The 21037-nt window shown below is 36.2% G+C and overlaps 1 protein-coding gene across 2 annotated transcripts in view; it reads right to left on the bottom strand.

Moving 5' to 3' along the window:
- Window positions 1-10238: 10238 nt before the first annotated feature.
- LOC115270173 (leucine-rich repeat-containing protein 4C) overlaps window positions 10239-21037 on the bottom strand; it is a 43262-nt gene continuing 32463 nt past the window's right edge. For both annotated transcript variants that reach the window (XM_062852190.1, XM_062852191.1), the window contains exons 3-5: window positions 12331-12474; window positions 11874-12276; window positions 10239-10933 (exon numbers count right to left, since the gene is read on the bottom strand). In XM_062852190.1, the coding sequence (XP_062708174.1) occupies window positions 10587-10933; window positions 11874-12276; window positions 12331-12474 (894 nt within the window). In that variant the 3' untranslated portion in view covers window positions 10239-10586. The remainder of the gene's footprint in view (window positions 10934-11873; window positions 12277-12330; window positions 12475-21037) is intronic.

Genomic DNA, 21037 nt, shown 5'->3' with positions numbered 1-21037 from the left:
AAACTCGAATCTAAAAATAGATTTCGCTTTCTACCTTCAACGCCAGAGCACTACGCTTTAAAGCACTCGATATCTCAATAATGGACCAACGGGGGCTATCGGCTGCGACTGCTAATCACTCGATCAGGGTTCGAGACCTACTGAGTGCAATAACTGAAACCGTGGTTAAAAAGTTAAAATAATCTTTTTTCAATTGCTAACGATGTTGGTCAAGTAGTTTTTTACTGTTTTGGTCGTTTTATCGATTAGTTCTGAATGATAACTAATTGATAACAAAACCTGTTATCAAACAGATGTATTATTTCATGTTTATAACTAGAGATAATTTTGAACAAAATATTATATTACATAATTAGTTATCAACTTGATCTCAATAATAACTTAACTACTTATCATTTTGGTATTTGCGGAATAAATTTTAGTTATCATTTTTGTTATGTTTGCTGTTAATTCAACTTAATTGATAACACACACTATTATCAAGTGAATGATCACTTGATAACAGGACGTGTTATCATTTTGTTATCCGCCTTTGCTCGGGTTTGCAGTAATGTTTGGAATAGCTGAATGGATAAGCAAAGGCAAACAGTTCTGTAAAAATCAGATGATCAGATCTTCAAGTCATTTGATATAGTTACACTGATCATGCTGCTGCATACTACATCGTACATTTGTCGAAGTCATGTGCCGGGAAAATATAATTCCAAGTTGGTGAGAATATTACAAATTGAGGGAGGGTAGGCCCAGTCAGACCCCTGAATGGGCAATTGGATTAGTATGTGGGAATGTCATTGAAGGTTTGTAATATTCTCCGAGGCTTTCGAAATCCAACAGGGCGCGGATAAGGGGAAAAGGAGGGTTTCTCACATTTGTAACAGGGTTTCGAACTACAGGGGGTAGACAAAATGATCGGGACAGGTAAAATTTTCACTTTTCAAAAAATGTTCAAGTAGCTGCAACTTTTTGAAAAAGGTATTAAATATTTTCTAATTTTCACTGTAAGTTGATCAACTAGCTGTGTATTAGTGCAGTGGTCAAAATATGGAAAAGATCAGGCTATTCTTCTCCCGCAACATTTTCGCAACGGGACCACAGTCAATGAGCTACACGTTCACTCTGAAGCCGCACAAGTGCTCAAAACAACTATTACACGCAGACGAGTGCACTTTGTCAGCACAAAGATGGGTGCCGAAGTGATTTCCCATTTGATTTTGCTTGGAGAATTGGCGCTGGACTAGGGTCTGGGACCACTTGGGCAGGAGCACCTATTTTGGGCACTTGGTGCTATAACTCAGTCAATTTTGAACCGATTGGATTGATTTTTAAGACACGATCAGCTAGGCACAGTAGCTAGCCATGTTTCAAAATTCAAGTCAATCGGTTGGAAATTGACTGAGTTATTGCAGCAAGTGCCCAAAATAGGTGCTCCTGCTCAAATGGTCCCAGACCCTAGGTGCAGTAAACTCGTTCAAAATCAACTTTCCGGCAGAAAATCTTCACAACAATCACTATTAACAACAAGTTCACGCAATAAGGCATCTGGTTCAGATGGAAGAATTGGACGAAAATGGTTGTTTCTTAGTGAATTCAAGTAATGCACAATTTTGTTTACCTGTAGTGCCGGGAATGGGGTCAAAAACTCTATTATCTTCTATGGTGTTGTAGTGCGAATAAATGATCTCATTCTATACAAATTTGGACTTTGTACAGCTCGGTTTGAATTAAGGAAACAAGGGCGAAATCTGGAAATTTATTTCTGTAAGTGTAACATTTTCCATAGTAAATCCTATGCAAACTTAGAACCGCTTGCGCTAAATTATAGTTTCAACAATCGCGCAAAAATTTGCACAGTTCTTATGGGACCTAAATGGAATGTAAAAAGTCGGCTGGAGCGAGAATTTGAGTTTTGTCCCATGCTAATGAACAGTCTTTCCGATGGATAGCACCGATCAGGCTTAGAGGGAATTCGAAAAATTACGCCTCGAAAGAGGGAGATGCCATAGCGGTGGATGAAAATCCTACCGGAGCAGGCAGTAATGTCTCGCCTCAGAACCAAAGCGGCGGATGGAATTCCAGGCCGGAGCTGGCAATTAGGCCTTGCCTCAGAGGAGGGAAATCAAAATATGATCGGGTAGGTAATAAATATTTGCGCAACTTTCGGATAAGGGGCTATTCGTTAATCCTTTATAAGGTCGAGAAAACTAGAAGAGTTGTCAACGCATACTATTATGGAAATGATTATATACATGATTACATGTACAAAACAATTTTTGTTTGAAAGAAACTCTCAAAAATCTAGGTGGCAATATAGTTGACACTGCCCGTTAAGCCCAAAAACGCTGGTGGCAATATAGTTGCCACTGCCCGTTTACCCAAAAATTGAGCTTTTGAGGTGGCAATACAGGTCGGACTCGATTATCCGGGGATTCAATTAACCGGGGGCCCGATTATCCGGGGTTCGATTATCCGGCAAAAATGGCTCGATTATCCGGGGAAAAGATTGTTTTTGCTTTGTTAACAAGTTTTTAGATTACAATATGTCAAAAAATGTGATAAACATCAAATACAATATATATATATATATATATATATATAGATGCCTTTACCCGTTTAGGCCACCAGCGTACAGTGGCTTATTTCAAACGAAAAAACGGACGCATTTCAGAAACGCGTTTTCAGTTTATGGACAATAGTGTATCTTAAGTAAAAAAATGCGGGGAATCTAATCGTGCCAACCCCGTTCCCGAAAAATGACAGGAAATATCCCATTTTGCCCTTTTTCCCCTATAAATTAGACATATTTCTATATATTAGGCCATATAGAAGCAGGCCCAAGATAAAAACATGCAACAAATATGCTACTTTACGTAAAAAAGTCAAAGGAATCGAATGCCGTTATCCCCATTCTTGTCAAACATCGATAAGTGGCCCAATTCACCCCTATTCCCCTATAAAGTCGTCTTTTTCGAAATATTTATTCAAAATAATGCACAACTTTTAAAAAGACATTCAAAAATGATGGTATTTTATGTAGAAATGTCCAAGGAATCGAATGCCGGTATCCCCTTTGTTGCCCAACATCGATAAGTGGTCCAATTCACCCCTATTTCCCTATAAGTAGAATTGCTTGAAATATCGATCTATTACAATGCACAACTTCGAGAAGGACATTCAAAAATGATGATACCTTATGAAAAAATAGTGCAAGGAATAAAATGCCGGTATACCCTTTACTATCCAACATCGATAAGTGGCCCAATTCGCCCCTATTCCCCTATAAGTTGATATCTTTATAAATATTGATTGAAAAAAGGTAGAATCTTGATTATTACAATAAAAAATGATGGCATCTTATGTAGAAAAGATTAAGAAATTGAATGCCGGTATCCCCTTTATTGCCAAACATCGATAAGTGGCCCAATTCACCCCTACTCCCCTAAATAAGAATTACTTGAAAATATTTATCTATTACAATGCACAACTTCGATAAAGGCATTCAAAAATGATGGAACCTTATGATAAAAAAGTGCCGGTATTCCCTTTGTTGTAAAGCATCGATAAGCGGCCCAGTTCACCCCTTAAAATCTCTTTGAAAATAATTGCGATAAAAACATTTAAAAATGATGGATCCTTATGTAAAAAGTCTAAGGAATCGAATGTCTGTATGTGTGTTCCTTGTTGATAAATATTGTTAATCGCTATTGTAATAGATCGATATTTTCAAGTAACTTATAGGAGAATAGGGGTAAATTGGGCCAATTACCGATGTTTGGCAATAAAGGGGATGCCAGCATTCGATTTCTTGGTATCCTCTACATATTTTTTTTTTTTGTTTTTATTTATGTGTATTTTAAGGCCGCACGGGACGACGTGTATTTTTTCCTATCTTCCCTCTCTTTCTAACAATTTGCCTCACGATTTTGAAGATGCAAATATCAAATTCCACTGCACTGACGATGCTGAAACTTTAGTCGATTGTACACCGCAAGTGAGCAAATGAACGATCAAATTTTTAGCCCATAATATGAAGTAGAAGTTGAGATTTGCATCTTAGTAACAACAGAGCAATGGCGGACGATTCAACCACCGTCCCGTCCGGCCTTAACTAGTTGCTAATTCTACACTCCCCTCTACATAAAGTACCATCATTTTTGATTGCATTAATCAAAGTTGTACCATTTTTCAACCGATATTTGTAAAGAGATTAACTTGTAGGGGAATAGGAGCAAATTGAGCCACTTATCGATGTTGGACAATAAAGGGGATGCGGCATTTTACTGCTAAGACTTTTTTTTTCATAGGGTAGCATCATTTTTAAAAATCTTTATCGAAGTTGTGCATTGTAATAGATCGACATTTTCAAGTAATTGTACTTATAGGGGAATAAGGGTGAATTGGTTCACTTATAGATGTTTTGCAATAAAGGAGATAGCGGCATTCGATTCCTTGGACGATTTTACATAATGTACCATCATTTTTGGACGTCTTTATCGAAGTTGTGCATTATTTTGAAACAATATTATGAAAAAGATTATCTTGTAGGGGAATAGGGGCAAATTGGGCCACTTATCGATGTTCCACAATAAAGAAGATGCAGGCATTTGATTTCTTCGACATTTTTATATAAGGTTGCATAGTTTTTGAATGTCTTTATCAAAGTTGTGCATTGTTTTGCATCGATATTTTAAAAAAGATGAACTTATAGGGGAATAGGGGTGAATTGGGCAACTTATCGATGTTTGCCAATAAAGGGGATGCCGGTATTCAATTTCTTAATCTTTTCTACATAAGATGCCATCATTTTTTATTGTAATAATCAAGATTCTACCTTTTTTCAATCAATATTTATAAAAATATCAACTTATAGGGGAATAGGGGCGAATTGGGCCACTTATAGATGTTGGATAGTAAAGGGTATACCGGCATTTTATTCCTTGCACTATTTTTTCATAAGGTATCATCATTTTTGAATGTCCTTCTCGAAGTTGTGCATTGTAATAGATCGATATTTCAAGCAATTCTACTTATAGGGAAATAGGGGTGAATTGGACCACTTATCGATGTTGGGCAACAAAGGGGATACCGGCATTCGATTCCTTGGACATTTCTACATAAAATACCATCATTTTTAAATGTCTTTTTAAAAGTTGTGCATTATTTTGAATAAATATTTCGAAAAAGACGAGTTTATAGGGGAATAGGGGTGAATTGGGCCACTTATCGATGTTTGACAAGAATGGGGATAACGGCATTCGATTCCTTGGACTTTTTTATGTAAAGTAGCATATTTGTTGCATGTTTTTATCTTGGGCATGCTTCTATATGGCCTAATATATAGAAATATGTCTAATTGTTAGGGGAAAAAGGGCAAAATGGGATACTTCCTGTCATTTTTCGGGAAGGGGGTTGGCACCATTCGATTCCCCGCATTTTTTTACTTAAGATACACTATTGTCCATAAACTGAAAACGCGTTTCTGAAATGCGTCCGTTTTTTCGTTTGAAATAAGCCACTGTGGCAGCGCTGGTGGCAATATTCTTGCCACTGCCCGTTTATTGTAGTTTTCTTCTTTTGACTTCGACAAAAAGCCGGAAAAGAGATTTTAGAGTGGATTAGGGGTTAACCCATAATATAAACAGTGTAGTTAAGCTCATCCATAATTTGATTATTTCTTAAAATATTTACCAAATCTATAATTTTACAATAAGTTTGAGCTAATTTTCTTCACGCGGTCAAATTTAGCCATTTTTGAGACTGCAAATGGCTCCCAAATTGTTGTTAAAGCTTTGTTTAGTACAAAAAATACCAGGCGTTGTAAGTAATCCCAACCTTGCGTAAACAAAAAAAAAAATCGAAATAAATTATTATTAAACAGAAAAAAAATACAAACAGTAGGGGGCAGTATAGTTGCCACTGCCTTATAAATAAAGGGTTAATTACTCACCTAATTTTTATAACCGTGCTCAGTAATCGAATTACTGAATTCTCAACAGCTGAGCTCTCGGTGATCACCTCAGTAGATGATCTTGACTCCTCGGTATTACGTTATATCTGAAAATGTCAAAAATCACTGAGCTGCTCGTCAAATTATGACTGAATGCTTTGTAAAAAAAAGTACCGAGTACCCAGTAATTTTTAATTTCAACGATTTTACAATTTATTGAGCACCTCAGTATTTATTTTACGAATTTTTGCAAATTTTTAACCGTACTATCGGCAAATGATGCAAAATCAAGGAAAATTTGAGAAAAATGAAACAAAAAATAAACATTCTGAGTGATTTTCATTTTTTATTTCTTATAAAGCGATCAATATTTGTAATTTCTTAATCAAATTGATGCCATGAAACAAAACCAACGGCACGGTTCTTTAGTAAATTTTCCGTTAATTCTGTAACAGCAACATCTAATTCAGCCAGCAATCCTGAATCTAAATGAAGATGGTTTGCTTTTAACATTTTTATTAATTATGCAAACTTACCAGATGATTCTTTATTGATTTGTAAAACTTATTGGACCAAAACTACTGCTAAAAGCCAACAACTCTGATAAAATAATGGCGTCTAAGTGCACCACGCCGGGACAAACTCTGACTATCATTTATAAATACAAATGGCGTCACACAAGTACTCCAGGAACTGAGGCCTCGGTTAAGGTTTTGAAGAGTATTTAGTGTAGTAAATTTCACACGTATAAAAAAAATGAAGCATTTTGATAGGAAAGATCTCACCAAGTTTTTCGTAGTCAGCCTTCACTCATTTCTCCTGTTTCGATATACAATAGCTTGAGCAGCAACAGCCGGAGTCATAGTTCCATACGAAATGTACTAATGGGACGGATTGTTGTACCTCACACGTATCAATCGACGCGGAGGGTACAATTGAATCAGCTCTACGATTACTGACCCGTTAACTGGTATCATACCGAAACGCGAAGAATTACACTTTCACTCGCGGAAATCTGACCGGATGGAGTAATCCCGATCATATCATTAGCGGATTTGTTAAAAGGCGGATTCGTGTAAGAACTTTATGGTTAAAAACATGAACACATTTCTAGAATTGTATCCGAATAAATTTTCCAGGGAATGCTAAGAAGGTGCTCTAAATGCATTTGATGTCAACAACTAAGAGTTCATTATTTGTTAAACAAAAGGAGATGTGGTAGTTTGGTAAAAAAAACTGAATGGTCCAATGCACGAATTTATGCTGGCCTGCTTACTCTCACAGAAAATTCGACATTTGAGCGGTGCCGGCACCTCTCAAACGTCAAATTTCGTGTGAGAGTAAGCAGGCCAGTATATATTCGTGCAGTAATCCATAGGCCTTGCTTATTTGGAGAAGATTGTTATCAGAACTGTCAACTGAACAAGTACCACAACATGCAAAAATAACATCCAACTGAGAAAACGCCACTATTGCGAGACAGTCAAAACGTTTCATAAAACCGGCGGTTTCAAACACTCGCGAAATGCCAAAATTCTTTAAAAAACCTAATAGTTTTTACTGATTTTTTGTATGCGATAATTCTCGCTGAAACTAAACCGCCATTCTCATAAAGTCTGGAATTTCAAAATTTTCTTGCTCATTCGCTAGAAATGAAAACCACTTTGGTTGGATTAAGGACAAGCTCGTCAAAATCCCACGATGGCCGCTACAATGGCCGACTTAGGTATACCGTGGCCTTGTGTGTTAGACAGAACTCCATTACTATCACAATACTGAGGCCCACAAGGTTCGCTTCGTTGATCCATTGCCACAATGGGTCCAGAGCCGCATTTACGAAGACAAAAATGTTTGTGCCTAAACCTTAAATTTTAGGTACATGGTATCTTTGGGAAAGTTTCTTCATATTTTTCGATCTTTTTTTCATCATTGTGAAATTAGGGTGGTCCCTCTAGTTTAGCTGGTCCAAACATCTGCTTTTTAATAGTTTTATGTACGCTTCCAAAATGTTCTACAAAGTTGTGAAAAAACTTATTTAGAGCAAGTTTGCCGAGGAAACCATTATTCTATCTCTTATGGTTCCTAACTTATATTTTTTTAAAGAATCATGTTAGGGTGATCCATGAAATTCAGTTTCCTTGCAATAACTTTTAATCCATTCGTTTCTCGTTAAAACTTTGTTCCGAGCACTTTTAGAACTATCAATGACGCATATTTTTTCCAAAGATCCAATTTTCCAAAGTTCAATGTTCTATCTCTCATAGTTAAAAAGATATTGGCTTTTTTCTTCAAAGAATAACTTTTTTTTTAAGTCATATCTTAAAAAGGAGCAAATGGATTTTCAATCGCCAAATTGCATTGAAAAGATCGTACTCTGTTTTATTGATGGTGAAAAAAATTGTAAGTACCTTTTTTGTTTGAAGCTTTTTATTGAATTTTAAAAATACGGTTTTTTACATAGAAAACCAGTTGTAACTTTTAAAATCGATGAGATACAAACTTGGCGTCTTCGACAATATTGTAAGTTTTTGGGTGCTCTGGAAGTGCTCAGAACAAAGTATAGCGAAAAAATCAACGCAAAAAATTATATTGAATAAAAACGGATTTTCATATGGATAACAAAACATTTCAAGAAAATTCAAATCGTTTCTGTTAGATAGATCGAAGTAGCCAAGTCGAAAAAGTTTAAACTTGTTTATATTCTACATTCCGTCAATAGACTCAACTTCATAAAGTGATTTTGAGCTAATTTCCATCAATTAAATTTTAATTTTATCTCCGTAAACGTAAATCACTTGTAAATATTGATGTTAACATAAAAGCCTATCAAAGATACATAATTCACGATATCTTACCAACATTGCACCTTAATGGTGATGACAGTATAAATAAACATTGGTTCTAAAATAAAATGGATGACGATTTATCAAGCTACTTTGATCTAACTAGCAAAGAAGAGTTAAATTTGCTTGAATTGTTTCGTATTCCGTATGAAAATCCGTTTTTATTCAATATAATTTTTTGCGTTGATTTTTTCTCTATACTTTGTTCTGAGCACTTTCAGAGCATCCAGAGCATCTCATCGATTTTAAGAGTTACAACTGGTTTTCTATGTAAAAAACCGAATTTTTAAAATTCAATAAAAAGCTACATACAAACAAAAAAGGTACTCACAATTTTTTCACCATCAATAGAACAGAGTACGATCTTTTCAATGCAATTCAGTGATTGAAAATCATTTTGCTCCTTTTTGAGATATAACTTTTTGAAAAAAGTGATTTTTTAGGAAAAAACCCAATATCTTTTTAACTATGAAAGATAGAACATTGAGCTCTTTGGAAAAAAATATGCGTCATCGATATTTCTAAAAGTGCTTGGAACAAAGTTTTAACGAGAAACGGATGGATTAAAAGTTATTGCAAGGAAACAGAATTTTGTGGATCACCCTAACATGATTCTTTAAATAAAATATAAGTTAAGAACTATAAGAGATAGAATAATGGTTTCTTCGGCAAACTTGCTCCAAATAAGTTTTTTCACAACTTTGTGGAACATTTTGGAAGCGTACATAAAACTATTAAAAAGCAGATGTTTGGATCAGCTAAACTAGAGTGACCACCCTAATTTCACAATGATGAGAAAAAAGATCGAAAAATATGAAGAAACTTTCCCAAAGACACCATGTACCTAAAATTTAAGGTTTAGGCACAAACATTTTTGTCTTCGTAAATGCGGCTCTGGACCCATTGTGCATTGAACAATAGTTTCTGGATGCAGTGGCCTAATTCGCCAGCGGCGGAGAGAAAAAAGGAAACGCATTGCTATTTTGGCCAGCACAACTTTTCAAGCGACAATTATTTTTTAGCTCAGTATCTGCTGTTAAAAAATATTGAAAGCTGTCATTTGTTGTATTTATAGTTTTCATCATTAACCCTCATTGTATATTCGGGTATTTTTTAGCCAAATCGTACACCACGTCAGCGAGCTGTTCCCAACGTGATGTACTAGGAAGGTTAAATTAATGTTTGAAATGATTTTTTGCGCTGGTAAATTTTTGAAAAATACATTTTTTGTGCTATTTTTCTTTTTGATCACACTCGCAACAGATCAAGGCTGCAACTCTAACCTAACTTGGGTTCGCTTGTACTGCTACTTGTACCTTTACACATTTAAAACCGATCCAGATACAACCAAAAATCAAAAAAGAAAAACGGCATTTGACTGGTTAAAACCGATGCTCGGACCCTATACCTGTTCAGAGTTCTTTCAGTTTCTTTTAAAGATACCAACGTAGTTTAAATCTTGGCAAATGTTTATTCATTTCTTTTGCGCACATTTACATATACTATTCTCAAACGGAGAAACTAAATAAAAGTAGGTGGCAAGTTTTTTGATCAATTTATAAACTGGCAATAATAATATTGTACTGTATTGTTCTAACTATGAGGTGATTGTTTTGAGTAAACCTAAGTCTAAGCTAAACTAATGGAATTAGCTATTATTTACACGTGTTGTCTCGTTCTTCCTTAATCCTAGTCGTTAGTCTTGTTTGATCGAATAGATTGCTTCACATTCGAACGAAGGCACTTCTTTGCGTGAGGACAGAGTATGCGGAGGACAGTATCCCGACTCGCGTTCGCGGCTAATCACAGTCGGTAATAAGTTTATCACGATTGCCGTTCTCGACAACTTTCGGTGGATCGTCGTCGGACGGTGGCACTTTTATCCTGTGTATGGGGGTAACATTTTTCGACATGTTTTGTTTCTTTCTGTTCTCTTTAAGGTTTCTTGCATTCCGTCGGTGGAAGTAGCAGAGGATGATCAAGAACAGGGCAATACAGGCAACCACCCCGAGGGATATTTTGAACCAAGTCGATTTGGCCTCGGTGTCCAGCTTCCGAGTATTCCGGACATCCATACACTGTTGATACTCTTCCGTTTTGGTGGGCGGCGAGGTCGTGGGGGAGTCCTGAAGGCAGCTGGTTGATTCTGTAGAAGGAAAAGGTATCGTGATTTTAATGGAATATATATATCAGATATTTGGCGAGGTCTCAGCAACCCAGATTCCCGGTTTCGCATGGATATAAGAGAAACATCTTTGGAAACATCCATTGCGTTCTAAACAAAATATTTATATAACAATCCTATGTTTGAAACTATTGTTTCAATACTACAAGCTATGAACATTTGAAACGAGGGTAGGTTTTTAAAATCAGCCCACCTGGCATACTATCTCTACCACTTAAGCAAATCAGTAGGGGGAATCACTAAACATCGTAAACCGATTATCTATATATATAAAAATGAGTTTGAAGTTCCTTTGAGGCAACAAAACTCAAGAACGGGTGGACCGATCAGCATGAGTCTAGCATGGTTTGATTCGTATTCATGGTGGCTGTGTTTATATGTACAAAAAGTTACGAAAATCCACTAGAAAAGTAAAAAAAATGATGAAGTACTGAATTTCATGAGCTGGGAAGGAAATCAACACGATCGAAATGAAATCAATCTAGAGTGCGGTGTTATTTCAACAGTTGTCAAACCACCCCAAGACGGCAAGACAAAGTTTGCCGGGACTGCTAGTACTGATTAAACGTCGCGATCACCAAGGCAATCTTTGATTATTTCATTCGCAAAATCATCAAACATTTCAAATAAGCACAAAATTATGGCTTATGCAGCAATTTAATCTTTTTTTTATCTGTATTACGGAATTTTTAGCCCTTGGCTAGTTCATCTCGGGACCCACGCTTTACTTCCCTTCCGAAGGAAGAACTCAATTTTGTGAGTTTGTTGGGAGTGGGATTCGATCCCAGGTCTTCGGCGTGATAGTCAAGTGTTCTAACCATCACACCAGGTCCGCTCCACACAATTTAATCTGTTTTGTGAGTATCCCTAGTTTAATTTGGTGTACCAATGCTCAATTTACCTGCAAAGCAGCTCGGATGATTGTTGTAGATCACTGTTCGCCGGGTTGACAATTCGGCTGTAATGAGTTGGCAGGAGCATGGCGGAATTTTAGTTGCATTCAAATCCAGCGAACGAAGGTTGCACATTGGTGAAAACTGATCGATCGTTAAATCCGTCATCGGGTTCGACGATATGTTCAGCTGCCACAGGTCCGGTAGAATTCCAAAGTTTGGAAGCCGCCTCAGCCAACATTCGGCTAAACTGAGGATCTGCAGCGGTGCCCGAATGGGCTTTTCCAAGACGAGTAGATCGTCTTCTAGATTTGCCAGATTGTTGTACGCCACGTACAGGTTCCTCAGCAAGGGCAATCGAAACAGCTCCAAGGGGATTGTGGTCAATGCGTTATTTGACAGATCCAAAGCCTGGAATTGTTTGCGTTAGTTGCGGAGTAGACTTACGGATTACAAACTTTTTACCTCCAAGTTCACCAGCCCGCTGAACGTCCCTTCTTCGATGTTTTGAATCATGTTCTCGAACAGATAGAGATATTTAACTTCTGTATATCGACCAAACGAATGTGTATTCAGGTCACGAATGCGATTGAAGCTAAGGTCAAGAATCTGAAATAAAAATATAAAAGTTTTGTGACAGTCAATTTAACATTGTCTTATTCGATTTCAATTCTTGATACATTAAAATGGTTTTTGATAGTGAGAATTCATACATAATAAGTAAACCGAACAGCTGTACACGCTAATAAAACCGTTCTAAAAATCGTCAACCTTCAGTCACGAATTCTGGAACTAGCTGATTTTTGCTTTACAAATATACACCGTGAATAAAATTCACGGAACTAGGAACTGTTGGGAACCATGTTTCGCAGTTAATTCGTAACGCCTGCCTAAACGGCACATAAACGGGAACAGAATCATAAAGTCGTGATTTTTGTTCCAACAGTTCCTACAAACAGGAACTTTGTTCACGGCAACAAGAACTTTGTTGATGTTTGTGCTCTGGTAATTGTGATTTAAATCACGGCAACTAGAACGCACTTCATGGTCTGCTTCCATTGGAGAGACACTGATTTTTTTTTAGTTTATCCCACCATACTTACGTTTTCGTACGTATTTTCATATGAGGCCTGAGATTTACTTTAGTTTTGTGGCTTTTCGGAAGTTTAAACGTCATGAATAAAAGGATTCATTGCGAATTCTGCAGCTGCAAGTTATTTTCAAGAATACATTACCATTTTCCTTGATTTAACTATGGTTTTATCCTGTTCTATCATGAGGGGGAGCACATGCAGCGATAATTCCATCCAGCGTTAACAGCAGCAAATCCAAACAATGTTAAAGATGGCACTTTTTTTTGCACAATTCTAGTACTTTTCAAGTATCGGAAGCACGAATTGCCTAGTTGCTAGAAAAAACTTAATTTAGATCACATACTTCTCAGCACAACAGTATGAATCGATTTTGCTTTTTTTAACTTCGTTGCATTGCGCGAACCGAATGTTTTGACAGCGCGCATGACTTGTGTTCTCGATCTCAAGAACGAAATCACGTATATGGTTGTGCGAGATCTTGACATCGCGATTTTCGTTCCCATTTTTTGAAAGCGTTACGAAATGAGCAGAGAACTATAGCACACGTGAAATGAGTTCTTGGATTTGGGATTTTGCATCTGGCAGCGGGATCAATCTACCACATTTACATGAACAAAATCACGAATTCGAGCAAGTGTAAGGTTCCACCTTTCGTGACATTTTGTTCACGTTTATTGGAACGGATTTTTCAGCGTGTGGAGTGGGAAGTGGAAGGAAGAGCTGATTTGGCCCATTCACCGGAAAGGCGATCGTTTGAAATGTGAAAACTTCCGTGAGATCTCAATTTAGAATGCATTCTTGTAACTGCTATTTGGTCGCGATAGTCTTTCTCGAGCATTATTAGATCATCACTTGCTACTTAGCTACGTGCTTCTTGAGAATTCCCAGAATTGTTTGTTGTTTGAGAACTTCCTTTGTCATCTGACCATATTGCCACATTTAAAAACGATCTCCTGAGAGTCGTTTCGAAATAATTGATAAAAGATGATTAATTTGGCTTTATTTCGTTTCAACCAGTAATATTTATGATATCGATCAAACATCATTTTTGGGCTGTTCGATGAAAACTGGGTCAATTTACGAGCTCATCACAGCATCCCATTCATGAATCATATTTCTTCCATGGCGGTGATGTTCCTAGAGAGCAGAACGTCCGGAGTAATATAAACTCTATGGAAAGCGAGAAGCCCTGTGTTATTTACTCCCATGAGCTTGCCGTTATTCTATCGCATCGGCCGCATCAGCAAGCAGTAGCAGCTCCAAAGGTGATTAAGTTAATTGATTTAAATTGGTTTGTTAGTTCATTTCGACCGTCTTGGTGGGATAGTCCAAGTCCAGTTTCGAGAGAGTATATTCTCGAGTCGTTTCGAAGCCACTTGGAATGAGGTTTCTGATGTGTTTATACATTTTAGCAAACACTGACTGTGCATCGAAAGTCCGACTCCATAGTTTGATATGAACTTGAACCGATGAAAAGGAATTTTACGCAATGTTTACGAGCCATGAATTGATCCGGGCAGTCAAATACTGTAAACATGGTGAATTTCTTCGAATATCTTTTCAGAGTGAATCATGTCAATCTACTATCGACGTAGATAGTAATGGACTTCTCCTGATGGGCAGTGGTTGATGAATTTAGAAAAAAACATGAACACGGTTTGTTTATGTTAGCAATTTCCCTGAATGTGCATCCGTGTAAATCTGGAGATACAGATGTTGTCTGGCAGGAGGTTTTTCTCGATTGAATCATAGATGTATTTTCCCGTGGAAATTCAGTTTTGTTTTATAACCGAAGAGTTATAAAAATCTTTTGCGTTTTTCTACTATTGTAACGACGGGCCTTTCTGCTAAACATCTGCCATCTGCTCAGATCGAATTTTTGATCAGTCGTCGTTGATTGATCCTAAAGCATCTAATGTTAACATCTGGGAGCATTTGTCTGATCTGTATAGATACCACATGCTCTGCATCACATAGTGCCACCGTTCTCTGACATGAACGAAATGAACGTGTATCACCTGCTAAAAAGTGCTAAACGATATCGGATTTCAGCATTAAACATTTGGGTGATGCTAATGTATGTCAATTGGTGCTAATCAAACGATTTCACTGTTTATTCAGGGTAATAGCGTTTAAGTGATTTCTGTTGTCGAAATGGGTTTGAATTCAAAATACCTATTCGATCATGTGTCCAAGGGGTGGAACTACAAATCGACAATAATTTTTCTTCAGGGCCTAACTAACTTGATCATTTCTATCTTCATCGATTGTCTGTTTCGGTAATACCTTGAAATATACTGGCAATACAAATTAATCCTCGGGGCAAGTGGGACCTAAAAAGTGCTGGTTTGGATTTGTCATGTCAAAAAATTCTAAGCATAAATAATTTTATAATTCCAATGCCACAGTGGGAAAAATCGACCCAAAAACGGATCTTTTAACGCCGCTGGTTTCGGTACGTGAAGTTGACCATTTTTGACTAAAAAAGTACTAGAAATCGATTGGTTCTAAATTCATTCACCGCACAGCACGGGAAGTGGTCCCACGGTGTGCCAAAAACCGTTATTATCAAATAAAAATGTCCACCAATTTGGCACCCGTCATTCGAAAGATATACTATCCTAGTATCTACTCTGAAAATTTGAAAATCTTTCATCGAGGGAAATTGAAGTTTTTGTCATTTGAGCATATTGCGTTATTTCTATAGGATTTTCTTATATGAGTAAATTTGCACATATCGTAGTTCTACGGCCATTTATAATTTCAACCCAAATAAACATAAGTTTTTCAAATACTATCCAACGTGTATGATATTTAGGCAAAGTTTCTGCAAATTTGACAACATTTTGTTAAATTCCTTCCTTTGAGATTCCTCAAGTTACAGTTATTTGAATAATTTACTCTATTTCCCTAAATTTTACTTATTATCGCTATAATCCAATTATTTCCATGCGGCTATCAAACCCGCATATGCCATCAAAGCAAAAATGTTATTCTTTTCAGAAATTGTATTTAATACTCGTGATTTTTGATCCAATTTGCGATAAGTTGCAACCATTCTATTGATGGGTTTGATAATCACAATGGTATGGGAGCTTAAGACGTTTGTAAAATAAATTTAAAAAGTGTATCTTTCGAGTATCTTCTTACGAGCTGGATCTGAGCTATGCAACGACTGAAATTTCATCAATGATAAGAAATCCTTGCGTACGTTTATATACGTACGATTTTGTGTAGGTATAAATAAGTGATTTTTTATAAAGTCTAATAGATTTATTATGTGTTAATATTGTGATTTATTATGTGTTATTGTACTTGAAATGCTATGTAAATGCACGGTTTCTAATGTTTGGAAGTTTAAAAGAAGTATTATATTCCGTTTACTGAACAAAAAGATAACTTTGAATTAGATACGACAAGAAGCACAATAGCTAATCATTTTGAAGTATAGGAAATTTAATATAAATTGTTTATGCAATTTTCAACCTAAATGTCAAACACAGGATTATATGTATTGTTCCATATGTATTAGTCCGGGACACGGTTATATAGGAAAAAATGGCAAAACTCTCATTCTTGTATACTTTTTGAGTGCCATTTTGCCCTCATATCATCTGTGCAAAATTTCAGCTCAATCAAAGAAACTATATTTTAGCGCCCATCTTTTTTAAATGTTCATGCTATTTAGAATGAGAAGAATTTACTTCTTCAAATAAAATCGCCCCTTGATCCCTAAAAATGAATGATGTGATCTCTGAAGAAAACTTCACGAGAATTCAGACCTCCGAAAACCGCAAAGCGATGTAATGTTCGTTAAAAAATCATAAAGCCTTACCCGATCAATAATATGACGATACATTATTATTTATTGTTAATCCCCTTACATGTTAAACGGCGTTGCCATGCTATTCGGTTTTCAGTCAATATCTTTTTCCACATGCCTAAGATCGAATTGCGGTGTTCGGAGGGTTGATTTCTCGTCAAATTTCCAACAGAAATCACTCATCAATCTCATTTTTAGAGATTAAGGAGCCATCTGTGGCGATTTTTCTTTGAAAAGTCGATTTTTCCCATAGTAAATTGTATGAAAACGTAAATTGTAACTTAAAACGGCTGGCGCTAACATATAGTTTCTCCGATTGTGCTGAAATTTTTCACAGTTTATATGGGGCCAAAATGGAACTCAAAAAGTGTGCAGGAGTGAAATGTCTATTTCTACCCATGCTAATATATATCCCAACTAACATTTTCAGCGCTATAAGCTTCAGTCATTTGCTTTCTGTTGTGTAAACATCGAGTAAAAGCAGTCAACGCGGAATAAAAAGAAAGCTAGTCAAATATAAATCATAAGCTAATACACGACTGCAAAACATGCACCATACAGCTACCAAACTCGGTTTTCAGAAATCCATTGCTTGCCACTGGGGCTGCCTTTACTCCACCCTATTCCAACTCCGGGAGATTTCCCGGAAGATGTGAAAACTTGAACACATCGAATAGGAGTCCCCACTTACAAAACAGCTGCTACTATACAGTACAATTCATTATACTGACAAATCCCCAAACCAGCAGCGCTTAAAGACCGTTATGCGATTTCATTACGGCTAGAAGCTGTAATAAAGAAACTGTTGGTTTACCAACACGGCTTGTCGGATATAAACATTGTCAAAACAAACTTTAAGCGGGATATATAGCTACTACACAAATTCTTTACAGCTATCCATGTATGCGCTGTGAAATTATTTGGGTTGCTCTTATTGCACTTTAATTACAATGCCGGAAGATTTGCCGGAAGATGTGCAAATCGAGTAAGAGTTCCAGCCACTACAACAGCTGCTTTTATACAGTACGTTTTGTAATGTTGCCAAAACACAAAACAACAGCGCTTCGTAGCCGTTTAAAGAACACTCTTTCAGCTAGAAGCTGTGAAGAAGAATCTGTTGGCGCAACCACACAGCTTGTTCAATGTAAACATTATTGCGTTTGACGTTTCACAAGCTTTTACAGCAAGATGAAGTTGGGTAAGGTTTCTTGTGGCACAATTATGAAGCCTTGTCTGGAGTAAAACAAAACGGGCTATTTTCTATGTTATTTATATATAGCAGTGTGGCAGCGAGGACATCATCAGGACCAGTGGATACGGAGATCGGGAGTTCGATTCCAAGTAGCGGCAAGTACTTTAATTATTCAATTTTAAAAGTGATAATTCCAGTTCCACATGCATTGCGTCACGGTATCCATAACCTAATTATATTCAATCGTTTAGTTTGGGGATGCCGTAAAACTATTATTTAATAACTGCGAAAAGGCTGAAAAAGCGCCTTCTCAAGATGTTATTCAGTTAGTGGTTACAGAGGAGCCGAGAAAAGAGCTATGACTAGGTGGCATAGAAGCTGATCGCACAGCATGTACAAGCTGATTAAGTTCGCCAGATTCATTGGTGTAGGGCTTGTATAGAAGCTTCCGTCCATATGTACAACACAGTAACTCAGCATCAAGCCGTATTAAGGACGCTTTGTTGACGTTTACATTCACAATAAATGTTAGTTGGGATTGTTGTTGTTACAATTCCAAACACATCATGGCAGTTGTTTAAGGCTGTAAATATGATAATCTCATAATCTCACTTATTTTTTTTATAAATTGGAGTTGATACCCAATACCATAAGCTATAACTCCAATTATCTGATGAAATATATTTCTTTATTTTTAGAAAAGATCGGTTATCCATGTTAAAGACGCATTTTTACTCTTTTATGATGGACTAGAAAATATTTTTAAACATGTGTTAGATTTTCTTCCTAACACTTTTTCAAATTATTTTATAAATGTTTTAAAATCTTAAGCCAGCGTGACTATCAAACCCAGCAATATAATGGTTTAAAATTTATCGCACATATGTCCAACAATCACGTATATTCAATACAAATTGCAAAAAAAAATGTTTTGATGACGTATACGGGTTTGAAACTTGTATGTAAGTAACTGAATTATAGGTAACACATTAGGGAAATATCAGAGTAAACTATTCAAATTACTGTAACTTGTGATTCCTCTAACAAAATGTTGTCAAATTTTCAGAAACTATGCTTCGATATCATACATGTAGATAAGTATTTGAAAAACTAATGTACATATATTTGTTGAAATCATAAATAGCCGTAGAACCACGATATGTGCATATTTACTCATATATGTAAATTCTATGGAAATAACGCAATATGCTCAAATGGCAAAAACTTCAATTTCCCTCGAAGAAAGTTTTTTTAAATTTTCAGAGTAGAAACTATGATAGTATATCTTTCGAATGACGGGTGTCAAATTGGTGGACATTTTTATTTGACAATAATGGTTTTTGCACACCGTGGGTCCATTTCGCCCCATTTTGCCCTTTTTTCGTACAAGAAGAAAATCAAAATGTATGTACTTTCAAACAACAAACACGACTGTAGATAGCTGTAGGTTAGAAAAATGAGATTTAAAATGTATTTATAAGAAGCAGATTCTGCTAAGGAAAGTTGAAATTAGTGTTAGGTGCAATTGGAAGCTAAAAGTAATCATGTGCGTATATAAAATATCTTTTCCCTATTTTACCCTACATACTGCTGGAAAGATTACATTTTTGGTATTGTTTTGTATTGTCACTGCTTGCAAAACATAAAGTCATTAATCATGTTTTATAGATACAAATACGGTATATCGAATAGCTTTACAATCATTCGCGGGTGGGTACAAATAGCTGTCCATTTTACCCCAATTTGACCTGATATTTTGTCGTCTAATGAATAAATTGATTTCCCATGTTTGCTTCTGTCCGAATTGATCGACTTCTTGTACTGAAACCAATGTACCAACTAAAACATACATTGAAAAAAAAAACACATATCCCATGGAAAATTTCCATTAGTTTGGCTATATAACTGTTATTAGATTTTCCGACGAAAATGGAAATATCACATGAAATTAATACGGTATTTGGAAAACATTAGGAAATCACATAGCTTCTATTGGATAATCACATAACTTCGCAAAATCTATGTGATATTCCCATATAATTCAATGGACACGTATATGAAAACAGTTCAATTGAAAATCAGATGAAAATAATGTGAAAACTTTTTTCAGTGTATGACTCTTTTTAATTCCAGCTTTTGAAGGGAATCAATTGCATAATAAGCATTAATCTTAATTTTAATATGTATCAAACATGCACAAAGCTGAGTAAATGAGGCATCTTAAATATATTTATATTGGTGCTTTAAGACGCCTTATTCAATCAGCAATTTGGGGTAAAATAGACAGCTCATTGTGCCATTCCGAGAATGGTTCTAGTATTTATCGATAAACCACTAATGCGGATCAAAAAGGATCAATGACAATTTCTTGCAACCAGTGACATTACAAAACTATACAAAATATGCTATTAACCAGCAGTTTTTGGGGCATGTAGGGTAAAATAGGAAAAAAATCTTTCATATGCATCATTACTGTTAGCTTCCAATTGCACCTTAAACTAAAACAACGTTCCATAGCAGCATCTGTTTCTTATAAATACATTCAAAATCTCATTTTTCTATGAAAATAGGGCAAAATGGGACAAATTGGACAACTCCCGAGGATGATTCTGGTGATAATAGATCTAGCGCTTTTTGTTTGTGCCAAAATAATCAACTTCAAATCAGTAACATTGAAAATTTATTCATAATTAGGTAAAAGTGTGAATTCCCAGCAGTTGTTGGGGCATGTGGGGCAAAACAACCATTCGAAAGGATCTTTCATGTATTCTTATGATTGCTATTAATCTCTTATTACACCTACAACTATTTACTCCGTTTCACGGGGAAAGTGGGACCTATTCGTAATGGGTATAGGGTATGGGACCATTTGGGCAGGAGCACCTATTTTGGGCACTTGCCATTATAACTCAGTTAATTTCAAACCGATTGACTCGAATTTTTGAACATAGCTAAAGCCTGTATCCGCAATAATTGGGACACAGAAATACAGCTGTAACTCTGCAATAGATACATTTAAATTGTTCAAATTTGGCATAATACCATCATAAAATGTGTTCATTT

Source organism: Aedes albopictus, chromosome 2 (genome assembly GCF_035046485.1).
Source record: "Aedes albopictus strain Foshan chromosome 2, AalbF5, whole genome shotgun sequence".
NCBI lineage: Eukaryota > Metazoa > Arthropoda > Insecta > Diptera > Culicidae > Aedes > Aedes albopictus.
Note: the sequence above shows the minus strand (reverse complement) of the source record. Positions and strands in the feature narration are given on the sequence as shown.